Source organism: Mauremys reevesii, linkage group 20 (assembly GCF_016161935.1).
Source record: "Mauremys reevesii isolate NIE-2019 linkage group 20, ASM1616193v1, whole genome shotgun sequence".
In the NCBI taxonomy this organism is placed as follows: Eukaryota; Metazoa; Chordata; order Testudines; family Geoemydidae; genus Mauremys; species Mauremys reevesii.
This window is the reverse complement of record NC_052642.1, coordinates 20149437-20173535: the sequence shown is the minus strand read 5'-3', so window position 1 is coordinate 20173535 and position 24099 is coordinate 20149437. Positions and strand designations below refer to the sequence as shown.

General features: G+C 39.1%; 1 protein-coding gene across 4 annotated transcripts in view; it reads right to left on the bottom strand.

Annotated features, from left to right (window-relative positions):
• TRIM37 (tripartite motif containing 37) overlaps window positions 1-24099 on the bottom strand; it is a 49074-nt gene that overhangs the window by 14542 nt on the left and 10433 nt on the right. For all 4 annotated transcript variants that reach the window (XM_039507924.1, XM_039507926.1, XM_039507925.1 and 1 more), the window contains 13 exons: window positions 23634-23756; window positions 22348-22471; window positions 20118-20185; window positions 17553-17677; window positions 15143-15193; window positions 12710-12791; window positions 9856-9932; window positions 6151-6330; window positions 5337-5451; window positions 4838-5050; window positions 4109-4245; window positions 3363-3454; window positions 1634-1834 (listed from right to left, as the gene is read on the bottom strand). In XM_039507924.1, coding sequence (XP_039363858.1) covers window positions 1634-1834; window positions 3363-3454; window positions 4109-4245; window positions 4838-5050; window positions 5337-5451; window positions 6151-6330; window positions 9856-9932; window positions 12710-12791; window positions 15143-15193; window positions 17553-17677; window positions 20118-20185; window positions 22348-22471; window positions 23634-23756 — 1588 coding nt within the window. The remainder of the gene's footprint in view (window positions 1-1633; window positions 1835-3362; window positions 3455-4108; window positions 4246-4837; window positions 5051-5336; window positions 5452-6150; window positions 6331-9855; window positions 9933-12709; window positions 12792-15142; window positions 15194-17552; window positions 17678-20117; window positions 20186-22347; window positions 22472-23633; window positions 23757-24099) is intronic.

The window sequence follows — 24099 nt, the reverse complement described above, 5'->3', positions numbered from 1 at the left end:
TGCAGTTTGGAAGTTAGATCAAGCGCTACATCATTATGAAAACCTTGTTAATCTAAGAAGAGACACTTTCCTTCATTAAAAACAAATTTGCAGCAAGAGCTCACATCAGAGACCAAAGGCTTTTTTCCATTTATCTGCAGAACAGGTGTGGCACAAACAGCAACAGAGACTTGCCCTACAGAGTCTCCTGCCAATATACCTCATCTGCATTTTGCAAGAGGGCAGGAGGAAGCCAAATTTGGTTTTTATGGTCCATCCAAATCTGGACCTCTCTACCAAGACTATCAACATGGTCATCTGTCCCCTAAGAAGTAAACAGAGACCTCAGCATCACTTCCTACTCTGAATGGATTAGAGAGCCCAGTGAACAGCTAATAGCTCATGAGATTTTTGGTCACTATCCTTTGGAAGGATGTTTTAGTGTTCTCACTTTTTTGCATCTACAGAACACAAACATTTAGGGAGCAGATCATGTCCCGCAGATCTGCAAGTGCAGTGGGTGCTCCATATACATATCTGTCTGTGCCCATGTGAAAGGACACTGAGAGGAATCTGTCTGTGGATTCATGATCATTTGGCAGGGTCAGGGTCCTGTAGTATGGAAGAAGGTGAGAGCAGGGACACAAGGATGCACAATATTTCCCTACCAACCTGGAGTGAAATATAGAGGCACATTATAATAGCTTGGGACAGAAGGTAGGTGAGATAATATCTTCTAGTGATCAACTTCTGTTGGTGGAAAGTACAAGCTGTCAAGCTACACATAGCTCTTCTTTAGATCTGGGAATGTATTAGAAATGCTTTCCTGCAGAGTCTCCTCTACAATGGAGAGCATCCCTTTAAGAGGAGTCCTTAAGGACAGCCTATAGCAGGGGAGCTCCTGAGAGCACTGCTCCAATAGAGCTATGTTACTGGGGAGGGAGGGGTGAAACCTCCCTACATTTTTTGCAGGGGCTTGTACAAACTACTTCACCACTGCAATGGAAGAATCCAAAGAAACTAAGCAGAATCATCATGCAGTTTTCCAGCAGGAGGGATGATCTAACCCTGAACTTGCATTTTGTATTTCCAGAGAGACCAACTGCAAGTAGGACATGCAACAAGAACAACTGACTGAATAACCCTGCTTGCCACTGCATGAATTTTACAAGATGACTAAATTTGAATGTTAACATCAAAATGCAAACCATTTACTTCCTATCTTTAGATTGGCCAGTGCAAATGTCATCATCATGTCAAGAGAAAGAGCATATATCTGTACCAGATGGACTATTATTTCTCTTCTGCTCTATTAAGCCACCAAATGGTTGTTTCAGAGTGACTTGAAATAAGATATTGTGGCTGTGGGCCAATTAGCCCCAAACAAACGTTAACTCTGCTAAATCTATTTATGAGGTTTGAGTCAATGTACTGATTCTTCACTAACAAAGGAGAGGAACATATGACCCTCTGAAGCACCTGGCATCTGTCACTGTCGGAAGACATGATACTGGGCTAGATGAACCACTGGTCTGAGCCAGGATGGTCATTCTTATGTTCTTAAATAAATCTCTAACAAATTACTTAGATTTGATGTGTATCTAACTTTGTCACAGGAATACATGGAAGAGTTGTATTTAAATGCACCATTTACCTCTGTTCTGCAGAAGTGAGGCAGGAGGACGTGGCTGTAGACCCCACAGATTTTCCATCCCATTCCTGTCTTTTAGGTCCAATAAATGCATTAAAATTAAGGGATCTATGTCTAGTAAACTGCTGCTGGCTGCTGAGCCTAAAGTACTTCCTCCCCGCCTTGAAGATCTGCCACTTGCATTGGCATAGCCATGGCTACTACCTGAAAGAGAGAGCACCATAGGAAAAGCACATATACACCATGTCTGTCGGCATGTGTTAGGTTTCAGTATTTCACAACAGAGCAGCTGAAAATCACTGATATAGTAAGGATGGAAATCTTAAAAGCATTCCAAATAACCTCAGGAAAAGCAACCTTGTTACAAGGAAGTACAAATTCTAAAAGCACTGAAGAAAAACAAAGTAAATTGATAAAAAACTAACAGCCCCTAAAATGGAAAATCAACAGAATCTGAATTCATAAAATACAAAGAACATTAACTGTTCCTACTGATTTGCAGATTTAGAGAAAAAACAACCCACTAACATAAAAATGAGGAGTTTCTTTATCTGATCTAGGGAGATCTTCAATTACGCCTTACTTTGAGCTATGAAATGTTATTACATAGTGTTTAGCAATCCTATAAGAGATCTGAGACCCAGCCACCGTGTCTCGAGTCCAATCTGGGAAATTAGATTAGACAGCCCAATAAGGCTTCCTTCCAAAGCAGGAAACCAAAACCAGCATTATCAGTACTGAGAGTGAAAACGCACTATAAGCAATTAAAAGTGAGAGGCTCCTTTTAAAATGAATGGGTTACACGCATTCTTTGCATCAAGATTTACAAATACACTAAAATGACATGAGAAGAGAACCTTAGATAACACTGTATTCTGCAGACATTACACCCCCATTTCCACTCCTATTCTTAACTGATTAATGCCATAGTTAAATAAATTAGTCAGGCTTCTCAAATGCCTGACAAGAAATGTTTTGAAGAAAGGCATAAATTTGCCTGTGTTATGACAGAGACTGGATCTAAGGCACAACAGGTTTATACTGAAAGGGGAAAAAAAAGAGAGAGCAAGGATATGAAGATCAGCATTGCTTAAAGATTGCCAATAGACCTATGCTGCAGTTATGTGGTGTGATCTGTGGGCACTGGCATCATGAGTGCATTTAAAGGTAGATTCAGTCATTTTAGAAATCCTGGTAAAAATGTGTTAGATTTTGACTTGCAGTCACCTTTATGCTGCAAGTGATCTTATGGAGTACCATTTAATTATTTATATTTTAATTTAATTCCTGCTCCATATTTAAAGATTCATATATTTCACGCCCCTCATTTAATTAAAACTTAACTAACAACAGTGTAGCAAAATCTAAAGTAATGTGTCAAGCGGTCAGAAACCATGGTGACAGCAGTAGAGTAGAAGCAAAGACACATTTGCTGGTTTCCATTCCAGTATAAAGTAAACATCTTAAAATCCAGGCTCCCAGAGAAACTTCAAATTGACATTTTTTCTTAAGGATGTTCAGTAGAAAGCCCCTCCAGTTTTTTTTCTAACCAGTGGGAAGCTGGCATTCTACTGCAATAATTAGTTTACAGTACATGACGCAGCATTTTCAAAAATAGAAAATGCCTCTAGAATATGCAGCTCAATATTGCCTCTGATGTGGCACTGAAAAGAACAGGGGAGGAAACCTGACAAATTACTGTTTGTTTGATTGTGAATGTTTCTTTCTGTACCTGATGCTCCACCAGCAGCAGCAGCATCATCCTGGAGATCTCCTTCTTCTAGCTCCATATTACTATTATATTCCACATCATTTTCTCCAGACCTTGGCGCAAAGAAAAATCAGATCACCTCCTCCAATTAGGCATTGCGAGGTTTGTCAACAACAGAAAAACTAAACATCTCACTACAGTTTTCTGGCTTCCAAACTGCAGAAACTAACAAGTCAAAATGCATCATCACTTGACTGTGAAACCAGTCATCTTAAAATCTGACATGTTTCCAAGAGGTGGAATTTTAGAACCTGATTCTGCAAGCCTTCTATATTCATTACAAGAATATGCATCTTGAATAGTATGTTAAATATGTGGATCTGATAGTGTCCTTCAACTTTTCAGTATTTAAATAGTCTAAAGTCGAAGTGCTCTACTTCTAAACAGCTCTTGAACTTGTGTAGGGTATCACAATTGTAAATTATTGTAGGATCAGAGCTAACTAATCTCTTGAGAAGAGCCTTACATGACATTGTTGGTCAAGGACAACATGTTAAACTGAATAAGCCAACACACTAGAAATAAACCAGTAAAAAAATTGCTTGCAGATTTGGCATCTTGCATTTCTACCACATTACTATAGGTGTCATTTCCGGGCCATCACTCAAAGACATTGTGATATACAAAGTACATTGATTCTATTCTGATGGGAACTGACATTAGGCCAAGAGGATAACAATTCTGGGTAAGTTTTTGCAGTCACTCACATAGTCTCTTCATCAATATCATTCTCTTCAGTGTTACTAGTAGCTGTTGAACTAGCAGAGGAGCTGCTGCCATCTAGGTGGTTTACCTCATCTTCTCCAGCAAGGTCTACATCCAGATCACCATCCGAGAGCTCATACTGGAGCAACAAAACATGAGAATTTCTGTACAGCAGAAATTTTATCTTAAGTATTTGGGTGCTCAGTGGTTTGAGCGTTGGACTGCTAAACTCAGGGTTGAGAGTTCAATCCTTGAGGGGGCCATTTAGGGATCTGGGGCAAAAAGTCTGTCAGGGACAGTACTTGGTCCTGCTAGTGAAGGCAGGGGGCTGGACTTGATGACCTTTCAAGGTCTTTTCCAGTTCTATGAGATAGGTATATCTCCATATATTATATTATTCTAAGCAGAGAAAGCAAAACCAGATGTCAGTAATATCGCTGAGGAGGGTCTGAAAGTGCAGAACAAGTAGATAAAATGCCTGCCTGACAGTACCATTTTAGATAGCTAGATTCTCTGATTTGCTTACCATGCCTTTGGAATTTTTCTCTCAAACAATTTTTTGCTGCTCCCTAAAAGTCTCTATCCTTTCCCCTCATTATCCACTAGTTCTGCACTTGTAGAGAATAGTTCATCTAACACACAACACACATGCTTCTATAATTTTCCTGTAACAGTACAATGGATTATAAAATAAAATAAAAATTTAAAATAGAACAGAAGAGAATTCCTACATTAAAATCTTCATGCTGGATTTTCTCCTCTTCATCATCCTTGGCATCTCTTGCTAATGCTGGAGTGGTGACACTCTCAAGTAATACTTCAGGATTCGGTCCAGATTTCTTTGGTCTTGTTTCTGGACCATCATCATTCTGGGGGCTAAGATGAGTGTCTGGAGGTGACATGCCTCGTGATTTTTGGGTACGGGAAAGCTCAATTGCAAGTCTCTTAAATATATTTAAAAAACCAGACATGTAAGTATACGCCAAAGAAAATTTGTTAAGAACAAATTACAAGAAGCAACAGCATTTCACAGATTTAAATAGATTAACATGAAAGACATTGAAACTAACTGGAAACAAAATCCACCACCATCAGCGCTCTAAAAATAGCAATGGGTATCCAAATAAACCTGACAGTGAAGCAAACTTACTGGTCAGTGGCCACTATAATCAGAGATTTAAATCTATGTTTGAATTTGGCATTAAAATACACATCAAACCTCACACTTACCTCTTTAAGGTTGTTTATTTGTTGGATGTAGCTTGTCTGAGCAGCTTCCAACTGAGTAATGTACCAGTGTTGGTCCCGGCACTTTTGGAAGAAGGTAGGTGAACGCACCTGGAACCTTTAGAAAGCCACAAAAATGAAATTTTTTAAATGCTTGAGAAGTCCCACCTGAAATAATTCAATGCTTAAAACCAGGTGATAAAATTAAGCTTAAGCCTGATGGGAAATTAATTCCTGTACACTTTTGCAGATATTCTATAATACAGAATTCTGAAATACCAGAATAGACAAATCACAAGTGATATTTTAAATACCCAACTTGAAGTAGAAGTGCAGGATATCTATATTTAGCCATCATGCTGAAATTTCCACTAACAAAGTTAGCTTTAATACCATTATAAACACTCTTCCACACCTTCTTTTCTCAAAGTTCTACTAATCTCAATGACAATACCCAAAGGGGGATGGAATGCATTATCAATCCCCTTTGAAAACACATGAAGAATTTTCCTGAAATAATTTTTAATTCTCTATCTATGCATGCCCAATACAGGCATATTAGTGTCAAGTGTAGTTTTTGCAGATGACTGCTTCATCTCAAAGGAATTTATGCACATAAATCTTTCCCACTTCCTCTCCTAAACACACACTCCTTTAAAGATCATGAGAACAAAAAATCCTTTCCTTTTATGACAGAGCATGCCATAATGTTTTTTAAATTAATCTAATTATTTCCTACTTTGATAATAACTATAGCACTTTTATAAAAAATGCCACAGAAAACAGGTTTGTAGATACAACCAATGATCTCTCTTACCTAAGAATTACAGTGTCATTTTGTCTGTTCAAATACCCTTCATTGGCAAGCAAGTCCAATCGAAAGAATCTGTTATAACCCCAGCATTCTCCAACTTCAAAGTCAGAGGCAAACTCTCGAATTATATTTTTAGCAGGATCATTGGTGGACTGGTGAACCATCTCCACACGGTACTCATACCTAAACATGGACAAAATGAAATTAGTTGGAACAGTAACAAACATCACCAGATTTCAGTATAAGAAAAATGCATATGGTACGTTTGTTTCAGGTCAAGTTAAGTTACTACGAGCATCATATTTTAAAAAGAAATAGGATTTCCAATTAAAAAGGTGATTCAGCAAGAAAAAAATCGAGAGTGGAAAGTGAACAGCATGTTGATGGCTTTTTTGGGTAATATACACATTTAAAGAGGTAAAGGTATAAGGCTGAGCTTACAGGCAACCAATGTTACTTTTTAAGACCGGCTGAAGGACTACTGTGTATTTATAAACTACAGCAGTTTAATGCCACAGATCAGGATTTCTCTCAATGCTAAGCTCTAATGCATTCTGCATTACAGCTTCACAGCAGTCGCTCTAGGCTGCTGGTGCCAAGGGCTAACTCTGTCAGGGCTGATAAAATCTTAAGTCAAAGCTCTGTGCATCTGCCAATGTATTCTACATGAGAAATAAGTGCAATATGATTGACAGTAGCTGGGCTGTAAGATGAAGACAGACTTCTTAAACAGAACTGAACAAGTGAATTAAGAAGGGACACAATTTGAAATCTAATCAATTTAAAAATAAATAAAAATAAAGTAGCTCCAGGATTCCCTACCAGCTCTTAAATCCCTATGTCGATTTTTAAGGTTTTACAATCATTTTCCAGTCTTTCAGACAGGAACGGAAGAGAATTGTCCTATCCGCATGTGCAGAGTGGAAACAGTCAAGCCGACTACAGAAAATGCTGTCAAATGCATAATCAAACTGAAGAGGAAAATATTTTTTTCTCTCCTTAACTTCTTTCAATTATAAGTAGCTTCAAGCTTGAAATATGATTTTCAAATTTACTGTCCTTTAAACTTTCACTTAAGATTATTTTGGGATCTGTTTATAACGGTTGAGGGCGATTTTGGGACTATACATGCACATGATACATTTCTATCAAGTTCTTCCTATCCTTTGCAAATGTGTGAAAATGGCAGAAAGCAGTTGCACTGAATTTTAGAAAATTACCATCATTACTTTCATAATTCTTAGAAAACGCTCTTCTAGTAAGGTGGATATTGTATTACTTTCTATGGGTGCCCTTAATGCGCATCCTTCTCGGCCTAGCTGCACAGAGGCCATTAGTAAAACACACCACTTAGGCCTGATCTACACCTCAAACTTGGGTTGACCTAGCTGTGTCACTCAGGGGTGTATAAATTCACACCCCAATAGATCCAGTTAAACCAACCTAAGTCCTGGTATAGACACTGTTAGGTGACAGAAGAATACTTCAGTCAACATAGCTACTGCCTCTTGAGGGGGTAGATTAACTGCAGTGATGGAAAAATCCCTTCTGTCACTGTAGTGAGTGACTACAGAGCAGCAGTGTCATTGTAATGCTCGTAGTGTGGCCAGACCCTCAGACTGCCTCTGCAACAGTGCTGAAAGGGGATGGCACATACAAATGATATGGTGCCAATGAAATATATGTATACAAAAAGACATGCAGATTCTTCGCTATCCCTCACAATGCTAATTGTGAAATGCCAAGAGCACTGCAGATGGTGGGGTGCCTCTAGTACAGAGGTGGGCAAACTACGGCCCCCGGGACCCTCCTGCCCAGCCCCTGAGCTCCTGGCCTGGGAGGCTAGCCCCCGGTCCCTCCCCTGCTGTTCCCCCTCCCCCACAGCCTCAGCTTGCCCCGCCGCAATGCTCTGGGCAGCAGGGCTGTGAGCTCCTGGGGCAGCGCAGCTGCAGAGCCTGGCCTGACCCAGTGCTCTGTGCTGCATGGCTGTAGCGCTGCATGGCTGTAGCACTGCCAGCCACCGGTCTCCAGGCAGTACGATAAGGGGGCAGGGAGTTGGGTGGGGGGAGGTGTTGGATAGAAGGCAGGGGAGTTCAGGGGGTGGTCAGGGGGTGGGGGTATGGATGGGGGCCAGGGCGGTCAGAGGGTGGGGAATAGGGGGGTTGAATGGGGGTAGGGGTCCCGGGGGGGCAGTCAGGAATGAGAGGAGGGGTTGGATGGGGTAGTGGGGGCCAGTCAGGGGTGAGGGTTCCAGGAGCGGTCAGGGAGCAGGGGGGTGGATGGGGCAGGGTCCCTGGGGGGCAGTCAGGGAATGGGTGGGGGGGTCGGATGGGGCAGGAGTCCTGCGGGTGGTGGTGGGGAACACGACCCCCCTCCCAACCGGCCATCCATACAATTTCCGAAACCCGATGCAGCCCTCAGGCCAAAAAGTTTGCCTGCCCCTGCTCCAGTACTAAGTGTTATAAAGTAGTCTCAATGTGAAGAGGCAAGACCCGCCTCGCAATGCATCTTATTGTTCTGGATGTGTGGAAGACTAGGAATTTTTAAAAGCTTGCATTACATTTTGCTTATTAAAGTCTAACATCGGCCAGTATCTCGTTTCAGTCTCATGTGCCAGCATGAATGCTTCGCCATTTTATGAAAAGCCTCTCTCCAATTAGGCCTAGAATCCTCTCCTTAGAGCTCTTGAGGACCTCAAATCCAAAATCATGCCTGCACTCCTCTTCCTCACCTGAAAGGCTCTCCACTCAGTTGTCGGTCTGAAATCCCTTCAAAGTCACTATTAACATATCCCTCCAGAGCAGGCCCAGCACATTACTTAGTTTCAATTCTTTCCTCTCCTCAGTCAGAGCATGTCACTCAATTATCAAATTGTGCTTTCTAAGCCTGGCAAGTCGGTCTTTCATAGGTAAAGGAATTTTAAGCAGAGATTCAGACCCACAAGGTTCCTGCTTCTCCAGCAGCTAAAACTGCCTCTATACCTCCAGTCAGCAGTTACATTCTAAGTTTTAAACAGAACTAGAAAATATTCTGAGAAGTTAAATGCTGCAGAAAGTGTCCTATTACACTAAAGAGAGTCTTGAGAAATTTAGACATATTTTGGAGCCAGGCACATAAACAACATTTTTTGGAGCAACTGTGTACTGTAAGGGGCAAGGTTATAATATTGGCAGTTATAACATGGTTTTGATTTATCTGAGGGCTAAAGTACCGTACCACGGTCATTTTATAGCATCTCTCTCAGCTGAACTCTTTGCTTTAGAGTCAGAGTGGTCTAGCTGACCAAGCACAGGACTGGAAGTTGAGACCTGCGTTCTACTGTTCTTTTATTAGTTGTCCCCCGCAATTAGTGGGTTTCTGAGGTCCTGTGGATCCTCCCCTTAGGCTGAGGGGGGGGGAGATCCGTTAGCATGGGGCGGGCTTCCGCCCGCCCCGTTTCCCGGAAACCCAATAGATACTGACAGCTCTGTCACTGATTTGTTTGTTGCCTTCTGCAGACCCACTTAACCTCTGTGCCTCATCTTATCTACTTGTAAAATGGGACGAGGGGCCTGATCCAAAGCCTGGTGAAGTCAACAGGAATCTTCATCTGCTTCAGTGAGCTTTGGATCAGGTCCTAGCAGAGCCATGAGGCTGAATACACTTTTGTAAAGCTCTTTAAACTCCCTGGGTGAGTGACATAAAAAGTGTAAACAGACATTTCCTTACTTGGATGTTTCTGGCAATCCAGCTGAGAGCTCTAGAAACACAGACAAGTAGTAACCACGCACAACTCCATTTCCATCCTTAAAAAGAAATTAGGAGGTGCAATTATTAAAAGCATCTGTTACTGTAGAAAATAAATTCAGAATTCCAATATACAATTTCCTACAGCCTCCGTCAGAACAGTAACATTAATGGCCTTAAACCACGCCATGACTAAAAACAACTACCATAGCGTGAATTGAGGTAGAAATCAACACACATTTAGAAAGTGTGCATATGACTGTAGTATCTGGGTGCTAGGCTGTATCTCACAATAGAAAACTTGAAAGTTACAATTCCTATTCTTCTTGCATTTCAGTAGTTCAAACAAGTGTAAACAGAAAGAGTTTGGAAAGTGCTTCTACACAGTGTAGAATTGATTTTTCATATTAAATGTGTGTATAAGGAGGGCAATAAAAATGATTGGTAGATTTTTAAGCTTGAGAGTATTACAACCCTTTTGCCTCTCTCACAAAATGTAATGAGGACTTTTAATATTAAATATCCAGTTATCTGAAATACTAGAGAGCAGAGTTCCAAAACTCTTATTTTGGGGGCTGAAGCAAAATGAAGTTGTGTTTTCTAATCTGTATATTGAAAATTAACTAACCAAGATTAATTCAAGAGTTATGTTAAGTAGCACTGAGATTACAACAAAATCAGTAGTATGGCAAAGCCTTATTCCTCAACGGTGTAAGCCAAAGATGAGGTGTTAGTCTTATCTTGAAGCTTGAATTTCCTGGGGTTTGACAATGTGTCATAACATACCATTGTTTAAAAATAGCATTTTTATACCTTTTGACAATGTCACGTCCAGGGTTGACCCGGACTTTAAGGTATAGCTGTTGCTATATTCAAATCAGTAAACTATAAGAAAATGTTTACTTCATACACAGTTTAAATAGTACCCAGAGCTGCCTTAAAGCATTGACCAAACTGGAGGAGTGGAGAAAGGCAAAACTTAGTGGTTCATGTTCCAACATTCGTGTAGAGCCAATGTCTCGGTGGTCTGAATGCTGCACTTCAATGAGATTTCGTAAGAAATGTCATTCACATTGGATATTTCTTCTATTTCAGTGACAGACAGACTCTATACAAGAGAAATTCCTCTTGGAAAACAAAACCTTCTCCTCCTCCCAACTTCCCAAAACAGTTTCAGGTAATGGATGGGTGCGCACACACAGACCCAACTATGTATGGTTATAAATACAACAACTAGTTTAGGCCCCAATCCTGCAAACAATTAAGCACACATATATTATAGGTGCAACAGGTAGCAACCCCTATTAAGGCTGCACAATACTTCTCGCTGTAAAACCCTGTTTTCTGTTGCTTATTATAACTTTTCCAAACTTTAACAATTTGGCTGAAGTTTTCCACTTGCCTCAGGATTTTACTAAAAAATTTCAGTCATTTCTGAGAATGAGGCTAAGGAAAAAACACGTTTTGACCACATTAAATTGTGCTCCACCTCAGGACTACAGAGGCTCAGAAACACTTTCCCTACAATTGTTGATCCTGGATACTTTGAGCCAGGGAGGAGCTAGGCTCTAAGTGAGAGCAGGGAGCCGGTCTGCTCTCCTCTAAATGACCCCTCTGCTGGACCAAGGTAGAGCAGAGGCAGAAGGCAGCTGAGTTGAATGCAGAGGAGACAAGAGATGAACCTAGGGGCAGGGAAAGCCATAGACTGGGACAAGGAGCCTGGTGAGACTGGAGGGATGAGGAGAGAAGAGAAAAATGAACAGTTGGGGGGGAAGACCGGAATGAGCTGGGCAAGGAAACTGCGAAAGAGCTAGAGAGACGCTCTGACAAGAAGTCGGGGTACAGAAGGAGACCTGGGACTCGCTGGGCAAAGAGAGAAAGGAAAGGAGCTATGGATGGGAGACAGATTGGAAGAGGAGTCCAAGTAGGGAGAATGAAGACACTGGGAAGAGACAGACGGGATGAAGAAGTGAGAGGCGACAACTGGGACTGGTTAGGCAAGGAGACTGGGACTTAGATGAGAAGCCCAAATGGCAGACAGAGGACTGGGTACGCAAAAAGAATGAGACAGAACCAGGACTGGTACAGGGAAAGGTTAGAGGGGACAAGCTTGGGGGAGACTGGCAGAAGTCTTTGCCCACTAGACTTCTTAGGAAGCCTGGAATGGAACCCAAGATTCCTGAGTCTCCCCATTCCTCTTCTGTCAGCAAGTATCTGTGAAATCCAATGGGAAAGTGTGTGTCATCCCCCTCTAGTGTAGTCCACATAACAGTATCTAGTTCTTATACAGTATTTTTCATCAGTAAGTCTCCAATTGTTTTACAAAAGGAGGTCAATATCATTATCCCCATTTTACAGATGGCGAGACTGAGACACAGAGAAGAGAAGTCACTTCTCAAAGTCACCCAGCAGGCCAGTGGCAGAGCTGGTAGCAGAATCCAGATTTCCTAAGTCCCAGTCTAGTGCTCTAGGCCACACTGCCTTCCATAGGGGATGGCAACTTACTAGTATTATCAATCCCTCCATTAGCTCCAGCGACAGCGGTCTGCTGATAAGTCATATGGTGTCTATAGGACATCACTTGATGAATTTTTTTTTTTTAAACTAGGAAATCACACATGCACACACAAAACTACCTTAAAAGAATATTAAAGTTGCAAAGTCAAATACTCAAAAGCTAGGAAATGCCTGAAGTAAGGTTACTTGTCTACATGAGCAGCGATACATATGTGCTTAAGAGTTTGCACGATTGGGGTCTAAGCTAGCTCGCTACCTAGTGTATTTATACCCGTGGATAAATTTGTTAGGAAAAATATTTAAGAGTATACAAACTCACTGGATAAACCTTTAGTCGCCAACAAAGCCCTGACACTTGAAGAGGTGGACTGTACACAGGATCTGCCCGCTGGCGCAAAGTGCTGTTGAAAGAAGGGATGAATATTCAACAGTGAGATGGAGCAAACCCCTATGGGGAGAGGCAACAGAGAATAAATAGCGTTCCATTTACAGTTGAATGTTAGAACTATCGATTTTGTTGCACCACATAAAATGCAGCAGCATGTTTTAAAGCTATCACAGCAGTTAGAGATGGAAAGGACCCATTGCTTCATCTAATCTATTTCCATGGGGCCTATTGTTCCCTATTATACTTTATTTTTTTAAGTTTTAGAATTTCCAAGCAGCCAGACTGCCACAACATCCCTTGGGCCTATTCCACTGCCTAATATATCTCATTATTAGCAAAGTTCTGCTGATACTTATCCCAATTTCCTCTATATACTATTCCACTACTTAGTGTTATATCATACCACACAAATAATTCCACTCCAAATATATAAAGAGCATAAGCAGCACAGATGTAGACTTTTGTTCTTTCTCCACTACTCAGATATCTACTAACCAGGCTACATACAGTTAACTCTTAATCTTTCCTTTAAGAAATCATCTCTTACACCCATTCGCATCGACCCCTTCATTTTGGTGCTCTTATCTGAACTCATTAAGCAATGCTGTTCTGGTGATGCAATGCTCATAACCATAACACTGGTGCAGTCACACAGGAACCATAGAGAGAGGAATTTCTCTCTCTGCTGCATGATGTGATGCCTCTGCATGTGCAGGATAAAAGTGCATGATTATTTTTCCTTCCTATGGAACACATCCATCATCATCATCCTATCTTTCAGACATTATTGCTTCCCAGCTTTCTCCCTGACATTTTCCCCAATGAACGTTTGTTTAAAGTTTTCCCTCCCACCCCACTTCCCCACAAGTGTATTAACAGCAATTGTCCTTAAATCTTCTACTAGCCATGTTTCCAACCTGTCTAGATACCTTCATATTATTTCTTTGTCCTCAATGGTTAATATTTGTGTTACCATAGCACCTAGGAACCCTAGTCAAAGATTAGGACCCCTCTGTGCTAGGCACTGTAGCAACACAACGCAAAAAATGGTCCCTGCCACAAAGAGCTTATAATCTAAGTATAAGACAAGAGACAACAGGTGGATACACATACACAGGGGAGAACAAGGAAACAATGAGACAACACTGGTCAGCGTGATCGGCAGTGATCTCAGCACACCAATAATCTAGCCCAGGGGTAGGCAACCTATGGCACGTGTGCCAAAGGCGGCAAGCAAGCTGATTTTCAGTGGCGCACACACTGCCCGGGTCCTGGCCACTGGTCCGGGGGGCTCTGCATTTTAATTTAAAATGAAGCTTCTTAAACATTTTAAAAACCTTTACATACAACAATAGTTTAGTTATATATTATAGACTTATAGAAACCACCTCTGAAAGGTTGCCGACCCCGATCTAGCCATTGTCAAAATTTCTTGTAGACATCATAGAAAATGAGTTTTGAAGAAGGATAATGCATTCGTTTTACACATGCTCCTGGGCAGCTTCTTCCAAGCAGGAGGAGCAGGATGGGATACAGCACAAACAGGCTTGTTTGAAAATGGAAACAAGTTGAGCGATGGAGGCTGGCTTTGTGGGTCAATACAGAGGCAGAAGTCAACCTCGATAGTGAATGAGAGATGATGGTAGGTGGGAATAAACTGGTCTGAGAAGAGAAACTGCAGACAGCAATTGTAAACAGAGCATACAGTGATCTTGGAGATAAAAGCGGTGGTAGTTGGAGAGGCAAGTGGAGTAAAGGATGGGATTTTACAATGGGAGAGATTAAAGCATGCTTTTATTGTGAGGGGGGAAAAGCCAGAGGAGAGTGAGAAGTATAAGGGTGTTCGCAACTTCTTTCAATCTACTTCCAATCTTCACTAAAATAAGTCAGAATTCACAGGAAATTGGACTATAAAGTTCTAGCCTCAAATATTACTTCTAATTTAATCAACGTATTCTAAAATTAATTCTTTAATGGTTGCATTACCAAAAATAAATAAATAAAAAATAAATAAGATGATCTAGAAAGATGCAAAACTTGCAAGCTGAGCAGAATTTTAAGTGCCCATGTAGAGATCATGTAAATGTTCCTTGAAGATTTTTTTAAACTTGTGGGGTGATTAGAGAAGTAATTTTCCTTCAGCATAGATTTTTTTTTTTTAGCAGTCAGTTTACTGAATTGGTAGCTACTTTTTCTGTTCACTACTGGAGACAAAAGTCAAGAGATTTGATTCAGTTCCTCACACTTGCACACAGGTATCTTGTGGTTTTCAATAGGTCTATTCAGTGGTTTAAAACCTAATAAAGAACAAATGAGAAACATAATCCTTGACATTCATGGTAATTTCTTAGGACACATTCTTACCTGAAGTTTTCCAAGACAAAGGTGGTTGAGTCATAGGCTGGTACTAATTCGCTGGGGAGAAAACATATTAGTAGAGTTGAAGAAAGTAGCATTAAAATCAGAGGATGGGCTTTTCACAAGTATTTAAGTAACTTAGAAGCAAGCATAAGGCCCATCAGGAGGCAATAGGACTTGCACTCCTAATCACTTAAGCACTTTTGAAAAATCCCACTCAAGATCTTTAAAAGGACATGAAGGTTATTAAGCTAATAGTCATACCACCACAACAGTGGTCATGTTTCTAGAAAACAGAACGTAAGTACCACTGTAATTATTATTATTATTTTTAATTGCAACTTCTGAAGACAGTGGTAGCAATACCAATGCATGTAAACATTCCACTATATTACATATGTCCCGGGTAGATATTACAATTTTAAGTATATCTTTAGCAGCAGTAAATGATTTTGAAGGGTGTGAAAATGTTTTTATTTAAAATGAGTATCAGAATACATTCATGTATTGGATCCATGTGCCATTAACAACATCTGGGATTATTAACACTGACAAATTTTAAGACTCAATTTATTTTTCTCTTGTTAAATTGTATGTGGTTTGCATTTCCTTCAGTTTGGAAATGAAAACAGATTTGTACATTCCAGTCTACTCTAGGGTTCTGCTGAATTATATGGCCTCTCACCTAGCAAGGAAGAAATACAATTTACACAGTGGTAATAAACTTTTAGAAAACACAATGAAATCAGCTATATTATGGGAACCACAAAGGCTTTGCACAAGTTACATATAAACAAGAATTTAAATTTTAGAAAAAGCAAGATTGCTTTTGGAGGGTATTTTTAGAGAACAAAGTAGGTCTGTGGGCTTCCAGTGTCAGAACTATTTTTCTGCTCCCCACCCTCTCCTAGTGGCACTGCAAGCATACATATCCCTCTTGTCCCCTAAGCAAAATGATGCAGGAACAACTCAACTGTGGTCAGAGGGGAGGTGAACAAGAATGTCTGAAAATGATCAATTATTAACTTTAGAAAACCTAACATGATTTGCCTTGTGACAGCAAGGGATGACGATTACTTAACCAAGGGAAATCTAAAACTACAGATTTTTAGTATTTAAAGAGAAGGCTTTATGGCTGGAGAAACAAAACATCCAAAATATATCATGTTTCAGCACAGGCCTGTAGCAAGAGAGACCATCAGTTGCTACCACCTCCTTTAAAATAAGTTTTTACTTTTAAACATTTCTCTGTAATGAATTTAAGTAGTCGTCACGTCACAGTGAACACACTTCAGGGTATTCTTTTCCAGGCTATATTTTAAAAGCCTGCCAAACTGGTGTTTGATTGATATGGTTAGAAAGATTTGAGTAATTTTAAAATTACTCAAATGCAAAACTCTCTCCAAATTTTATAGAAACCCTGCATCTTCGTTTTAAACGTAAAATGCTGCAGCCACCCATCCTAACAAGTACACAGATTTCTGCATAAACCTGCACCGATGGCTCCTTTCTAAAAGCGAGTTGTGTTAGCAAATCATTTGGGTTTTATTATATACTAAAGATGACTTGTACAGGCATCTCATGAGACCCCTTCCACATTTATTGTACCACTTGAGCATTTGCTAATAAGAGAGCCCTACAATTATAGGCTGATTGCCCCCAACAGCAAGGGTAAGAAGGGTCATCAGTATACAATGATTCAAAACCTATTCCTTTACTCTACTGGATCCCACTTCTAATACTAGGATGTAACATCAGTTACAAGTGAAGTCCTCATGGAGAATAAGACTCTGAAGGAGGTGAGGAGAATTGGGTAAGTGATCAATTATTGAGATTATCAGCATTCAGCCTGAGAAGCCAAGCCAGATAATGGAGAGAAATCTTCCACCACAGGCTACCACTGCAGTAGCCCTAATGGTTAAAGTAGCTTTTAGGATGGATTTGGGGATCTCTCCAGCAGCAAATCCTCCAGTTGCTTCCTATTTCCCATTCCTCCAAAGCAGGGGCAGAATTTGTTCTTACAGTGCAGTTTCTGAATACATCTCTACCTCAATATAACGCAACCCGATGTAACACGAATTCGGACATAACACGGTAAAGCAGTGCTCGGGGGGCTGCGCACTCCGGTGGATCAAAGCAAATTCGATATAACGTGGTTTCACCTATAACGCGGTAAGATTTTTTGGCTCCCGAGGACAGCGTTATATCAAGGTAGAGGTGTATTTTATACATTAGGAGAAGTTTTCTCCACACTAACCATTCCACAATGCTCAAAACCATTCAGATGTTTGTGAAGTTAATTTTTTTGTTGTAGGTTTTTTTTGTTTGTTTTTTAAGACTAAACCAAACTGCTTTAATCCTTAAGCTTTCAAGGTCAAACAAAAACTTGCAAAATAAAGGAAATGCCAGGCTGTACCTTGTGAAGTCTGGAGGGACAGGAGTAGTGACAAAGGATGCCATAGGTTTCCGGTGAACCTGCTGAAACATCATCAGAATCTCCGAGCTTTTAGATATCAACTCACTCTTACTGCATGATCGTAGCTGCGGAGAAGAAAGCAGATAAATTACAATATCGTTAAAGAAAACCCACAGATTTTGGCTTAAGTTTTTAAATGAAGATCTGTCAATACAAGAGGTAACGTCTACTGCAGGTTCACAGAGAAAGATTACAATAGTGCTTTCCATATTGACAGAGAGTTACGTTTGTTAGAGCTTCCTTGGAATTTGTCTGTTTTGAAGGTTGTAAAAAAAAAAAGTGGTGGTGGCGGCAACAAATTGCCATTTGTTCCCATAATTGTTTTTACAAGAAATTAAATAAAATTAAGCCAGTGTTCTCTCTACTCACATGATTTTGAGGGTTCTTGAATCATAATGTGAGAATTATAGTGTTGTAGTATTTAAACAACTTTAAAGTGTTTTAAAAATTTCATTAGCAGCTACTGTGTGCTCAGGTGACTTTTCAGTCTGAAGGTCATAAGTATTTGTACTAGATACAGATATGTTTGTTTTATCTTGTCACTGCCCCGGCAAAGTACTATACCAGCTGTGACCTCTGTTATTATGCAGCGTATAGGTGAAACTTAACTAGGCTTTGACATGATTACATTTAATCTATTATATAACCCAGTACATTAAGGAGAGTGTTTTATACTTTCCTTCCTTAGTTATTTTGTGGCACTCTCACTGTTAAACATAATTTTTCATTCAAATATTAAGCCAATATTCAAATCAACTACTCAAAACGTACATTGTCTCACAAAAGAATAACCGGGAATATAAATGTAACCTTCCTTCCTTCAATTCAGCACACAAAGCCAAAATGTTTTAAGCGTCTAATAAAGTGTACCTTTTCAACACTAGATGCCTCAAGTAATAACCACTTCTGAACAAAGATAGAGGGGAAATAATCTAGTCTTTTGTCCTCTGAACAGCTGGAAACAGACATTTTAAAAATAGCTAAGTAGTTGCAAAAATAACTAAATATACTCTATTTCTTCTGTATAATTGAAAGGCAGGAACAGTGGGCCTGAGCTGTAAATGTAAAACTTTCTATCATGCTCAGACAAGAATAATATGTATTTTTTATATTACATCAATAAAAAGATTATTAAATTCAAAGCCTCTAGATAACTGGTGCACATGTAATGTAACTTTTTAAAGAGTACTAATAAACCTCAGAAATTTGGGAGATACAGAGACATCTGTCTACTGCTTAAGAATCATGGTTACAGTAAATATTTGAAATATGACTTAAGTTACCTACCTTTTTTTGGGACATGTTCTTATAGTTCCAGTTCACTGTATTTTAATAAGTTCTATACAATACAAAACTGCTCTGCAAAGATGCACATGGACTGAAATCCTTACCACATTAAAAGGGTGAAAAGGGTTTAAAAAGTCCTCATCTATAGAGGTCACTCTATAGCAAAAAAGGGTTTTGGAATGTAGTGGAAACCGAAAGAAAATTAAAAAAAAATAGGCCCACATACAACGTTTAACAGGATTTGCTGAAGAACACTAGCTGGTGCCTCAGACATGAAAATATGGTTCTGAAAAAAGTTGCCTCAAGTGCAAGGGGTGAATGGCATTTCCAGAACAGGTGGTGAATTTGAGTTAAAATTCACTGGAACACAGAAAAAAAGAATACAGAACAGAAGATTAAGTGCATGCAAAGAAAAGATTTCCTTTTCAGGAGCTTTGAATTTTTTTTTTGGCAATTTAAAGCATTAAGCAGTGTCATGAGATAATTATTACACACAAGGCTTGAAAAATCCATTTGGGAACACATTAGCTCAGGATAAGCAGGAACTCCTTCAGGATTAACATCAACTTCTGCAGAATTTAAGCTTTCACTTACAAAAAATTTTCTAACCCTCTGACTGTGAGGAAAAAACAAACAAAAACAAAACAACAACCTTCCAAAAGTGAACTGAGTGGAAGGAAAAAAAACAACAATGCTGTGCCATCTTCCCACAGCTGCCATCTGAGAGCTCCAGAGCCTTTGCCGCATCTCATAACTTTCCAGAACTGCAGAGTGAAAACTGGCCAGTTTTGCTTTTTTTTTTTGGTTTTAATTATTGCTATTCATAACCTGTGGGCAGCAGTGAAAGTGACAAAAATCAGTCTTGTGCTCCAAGCACTAAGCTATACTAAATAAATGAATAAATAATAAATGTTGTCATTTCATAACTGCTAATTACTTCTGTACTAGCTATTCAAAAGACAAAAAAGATTAACTAGAACAAGGTTGTTCCTGATTTAGAAATAGAAGCCACAGTTAGTTTTTCTTTTTTCTTTAAAAAGGAATTTTGGGTGACCTATCTAAGCCCAATCAAACCTAATTCTACCTTACTCATTAATATATAATTTAGAGTAACAAAAGAGGCAAGCTCATAAAATGTCTTTGTGTAGCTTCCAACATTTTAACTGTGGGGCGGTAGTGGGTTTTTTGGTTTTTTTGTTGTTTTTTTTTTTTAATCACCTGGTGTTCTACTTCCTGTAGCAGGGACTCCAGAAGTTCAGTTTCTTGGGTGAGTGATGTCTTTTGACCTGTTTAAAAGAAATGAGATTTAGTGATCGTGTGTTTTGTGATTATGGTGGTTTTTTTTTTTAATTATTATTATTATTAAAGAAATGAACCTCCCTTCTGGAGATTGCTCTAACTCTAAGGTAAAGGATTTCTAAATATATCAAGGTTGATGGAGAACACATTTTAAAGGAAGCCTGTTGTTTTAACTAGAGCTGCAGTTAATGATTCACTTGAGGTTTAAGACATTAATGAAGCATTCTTGGTGTCCCAGAAATGACACAAGCTTTTGAGAGAAGAGCAGATTTGGATTTCATTGAACTCTCTCTGATCTGACCAAACCTCCTTTTGTAACATCTGAAATCTAATTTAAAAAATGACATTTGTAGGCCTTAAACCTTTTAAGGAAAAAATAATTAATCATTGATGTTTAAATATAGTGTTTCTGTATTACAACTACCATTAAGGCTGTGACAAGACAAAGAAGAAAGACTCAAAATAAGAGTTGATTTATCACTGGATTTGCTTTTTCTCAAATCACACATTAATTCTTGTAAAGGAATCGGAGGTCCTTGAAAAGGTGCTATATAAGTGCAAAGTGTTATTCTGTGTTAACCAAATAAAGAGGGAATTCATAAATAGTTTAATGACTGACCTTCAAACACTGAACCAATAAAACAAATTTTGCAATTGATTGCAGTATTCAGTATGACATGGTTAAATGCACTCATTGCAGATTTTAACTTAGAAATAGTTTAATCAGAAGAATTTAAGAGGATTTTTTTTTGCTAAAAACTAAGTGATTCTGTTAAAACTCTAGACAGAGTATTACACTTGTTATGACTTAGTCTCTATGCAATAAAAAATATGGTAGCTTTGAAAAGATGTATTTAATACATTCTATATCCTTTTCCAGTATGTAAAGTTCCGATTTTATATTTTCCTCTGAACAAAATTTCAAATGTCAAGAGTAAGTTTTCAGCATAGTTTATTATTATTTATGGTTTGTATTATTGTTGGGCTTAGAGACAGTCCCTGAGTTTCCAGTCTACAGATTTAGTTTTGTATACTGCATGACTAAATCCTTAAAAAAAAGTTTTCTTATCGCCCCTATTTCCAAAGAGACTGATATTCCACTTTAGGATAATTATAATATTTAGCTTTTACATAGCAGTTAACAATGGAATGCAAGTATGAACGGAGAAGCTGAGGCAAAGTGATTTGCAAAAAAAGTCACACAGTCAGTGGCAGAGTTGGAAATATAATCCAGGTCTCCTGATTTCCAGCCCAACGTTCTAGCCACTGAAACATACTGTCTTCAAGAATGAACCTAAGAGTCAATTGTAGAGATGTTTCCAATCTGGAACAAACTATTTCATTTAAAATACAGGTTTTATTTAAAAAAACATTTACAGAGGGAAACCCAAAGACTGCACTGTAAATTGCTTTGCACATAAGTGGAGTCTTATTAAAAAAAGAGAGAGATACGTGTATATATAAGTGTTATACAAGCATCGGTTCCCCTGTGTATACACACTACTTACTTCCCATTTGTAAAAAGGCTAAATAGAGGGAGAGGTTAAATGGCTGGACCAAAGTCAGTGACAGAGTCAGGAACAAAACCTAGAAGTTATGATTCCTCCCTGATACCCTGATCTCACTACTGGACAATATTTATTTATTTACTAATCTGAAATGCTACTCAGCAGAAATATTCCATACAGAAATAATATTTTTAAAAGTTAGGTTTGGATAGTAGATATCAAAGGTGACAAATTATAGCAATCAGGAAATAGCATTTGCACGTTACATCTTCAAAGTGTACAATCATTAATTGTAGCAAAGTGGTACATGTAATCTGAGTTACCATACAGTAGCTTCATGGAATCAAAACATAGTTACATCTAACAAAATGCATTATATCACAGTAACCACGCAATTAACTAATGACACTACTATATTTAGAAGTCTTCTCTCTTCAACTTGAAGCCAGGAAACTACTCATAGAATCATAGAATCTCAGGGTTGGAAGGGACCTCAGGAGGTCATCTAGTCCAACCCCCTGCTCAAAGCAGGACCAAACCCAACCGTATGCAGTTGTGTGTTTCTAGAAAAAAAAACTTGCCAAAAGATTTTCAACTTTAGTCTGTTACTTCCACTTACATCAGATAAGATTAATACCTACCCATTAGTGTTATAAGCTTGTTCTTCAGTTGAGTGTCTAATCGGGCAATCATCATCTCCACTGCATTCCTAATTTCCCGAACTCGTTCATCCTTTGCGCTGCGCACTGCCTCTACATTCCTCTCCTAAAGGACAGTTCAGAGGTAACGTACAAAAAGGAATAATCTTCTGTTTTTGTCCATATCTCTGCCCCTCATCATACCCTGTCCATTTCAATTGAATGCTTTTCCCTTGACAAGGATTTGGAAATACAGAAATCCTAATTAAAGACATGCCAAAAGTGTTCTCTCTCTTTGGATAGCCTAGAAAAATTAACTGACTATCAAAACGAAGAATATTGTACACATCCAAAACTGAGTTCTTAAGGTATAGAGTAAGCCATTTTTGAAACTTCATAAAAGCTACAGACGCACAGCATAAAACAGCAGAGAATGCAGTTGCCCTCTGGTGGCTGACTAAAGGTTAAACTAAAAAGAAAACATTTTTCTCATCATAGACAAACATGTAAAAGACTTGCTATGACAAATTAAACACTCTCTTGGAACTACTTGTTTCTTTTTCTGCACAGGGTACTACATAGAACAAGTACTTTCTTGGGTATAGCATCCATAAGCAGAAAAGGGAAAATGGATGCGCACACAGTTTACTTTATATAGTGCCTTTCATCCTTGAATCATCTCGACCATATACACATACCACAGCACCAAAAAATTGCAGACATCTCTGGGATGAAGGGTGGCTAACTAGCCAGTATACGCACAAGACAACGAAGAGAAAATTATGAACAAGAGCAACAGGCAACTCCTTCTCTTACAGTAGTGCAAAGGAGATAGTATGTGTCCATGCAGAGCAAACGAAGCCCTATTTTACTTTCTTTTCTATCTTATTCAAAAGGTTTGCACACTAAACTGCATAGATATCAGTAAAATCTCCCCCAAAACTGAGGGGCTGAATCACCCCAACAGAATTTCAGATCTTCAGCTTATACACTAAGGCCTGGTACTTTTTGTACATGTAACACTATACCAGTTACAGATGTGTGGGCATGCTTTTTTACTGGTACAATCTTTAGCATGGGCAGAGTTATATTGGTATAAAAGCTGCCATATACCAGTATAGCTCATTCCAAGGCACCCTTATATTCATATGACTGCACTCACGCTGTGGGAATTGTACTGCTTTAACTATACCACCTCCTACTTCTCTTATGCTACAAATAACCTGAATATATCAATACATTATACAGTTATAAGAGGGTGGAAACATTTTCTTGGAACATTTTCTTACCACTTCTTGCACTAGACTGATCAACTCCATAAGTCTCCTCCGAAGTTTTGCTACCTCCTCATTCACTTTTGTGACATGTTGCTCATAAATTTCAGCTAGTGGCTTAAAAGTATGTCCTCCATGCTATTAAAAGAAAGGATCAACAGAACATCATATTTTAGCTACACTCCATCCCTGTTAAATTAAGAGTTTTTTCCCCCTTCTATGGTACCATTCAATTTGGGAAAGATCCAGAGCAGATTGTCTGTAGGAAGTCTGTCTTTCACTTTCCTTAGTAACAAGTCTTGGATCTGGCTTCTGCACCAGAAATGCTTCCTGTGGAGAGCTATTTGGAGACTGAGCACTCATCCAAAATGAGCCCCAGCATTTACTGTGAAACACTTGGGCTAATTAAATTAGGGGGAAGAGGTATACGTATTTTGAGCTAACACTAGCAAAACACTGAATTAGTGACACTCAACCATTT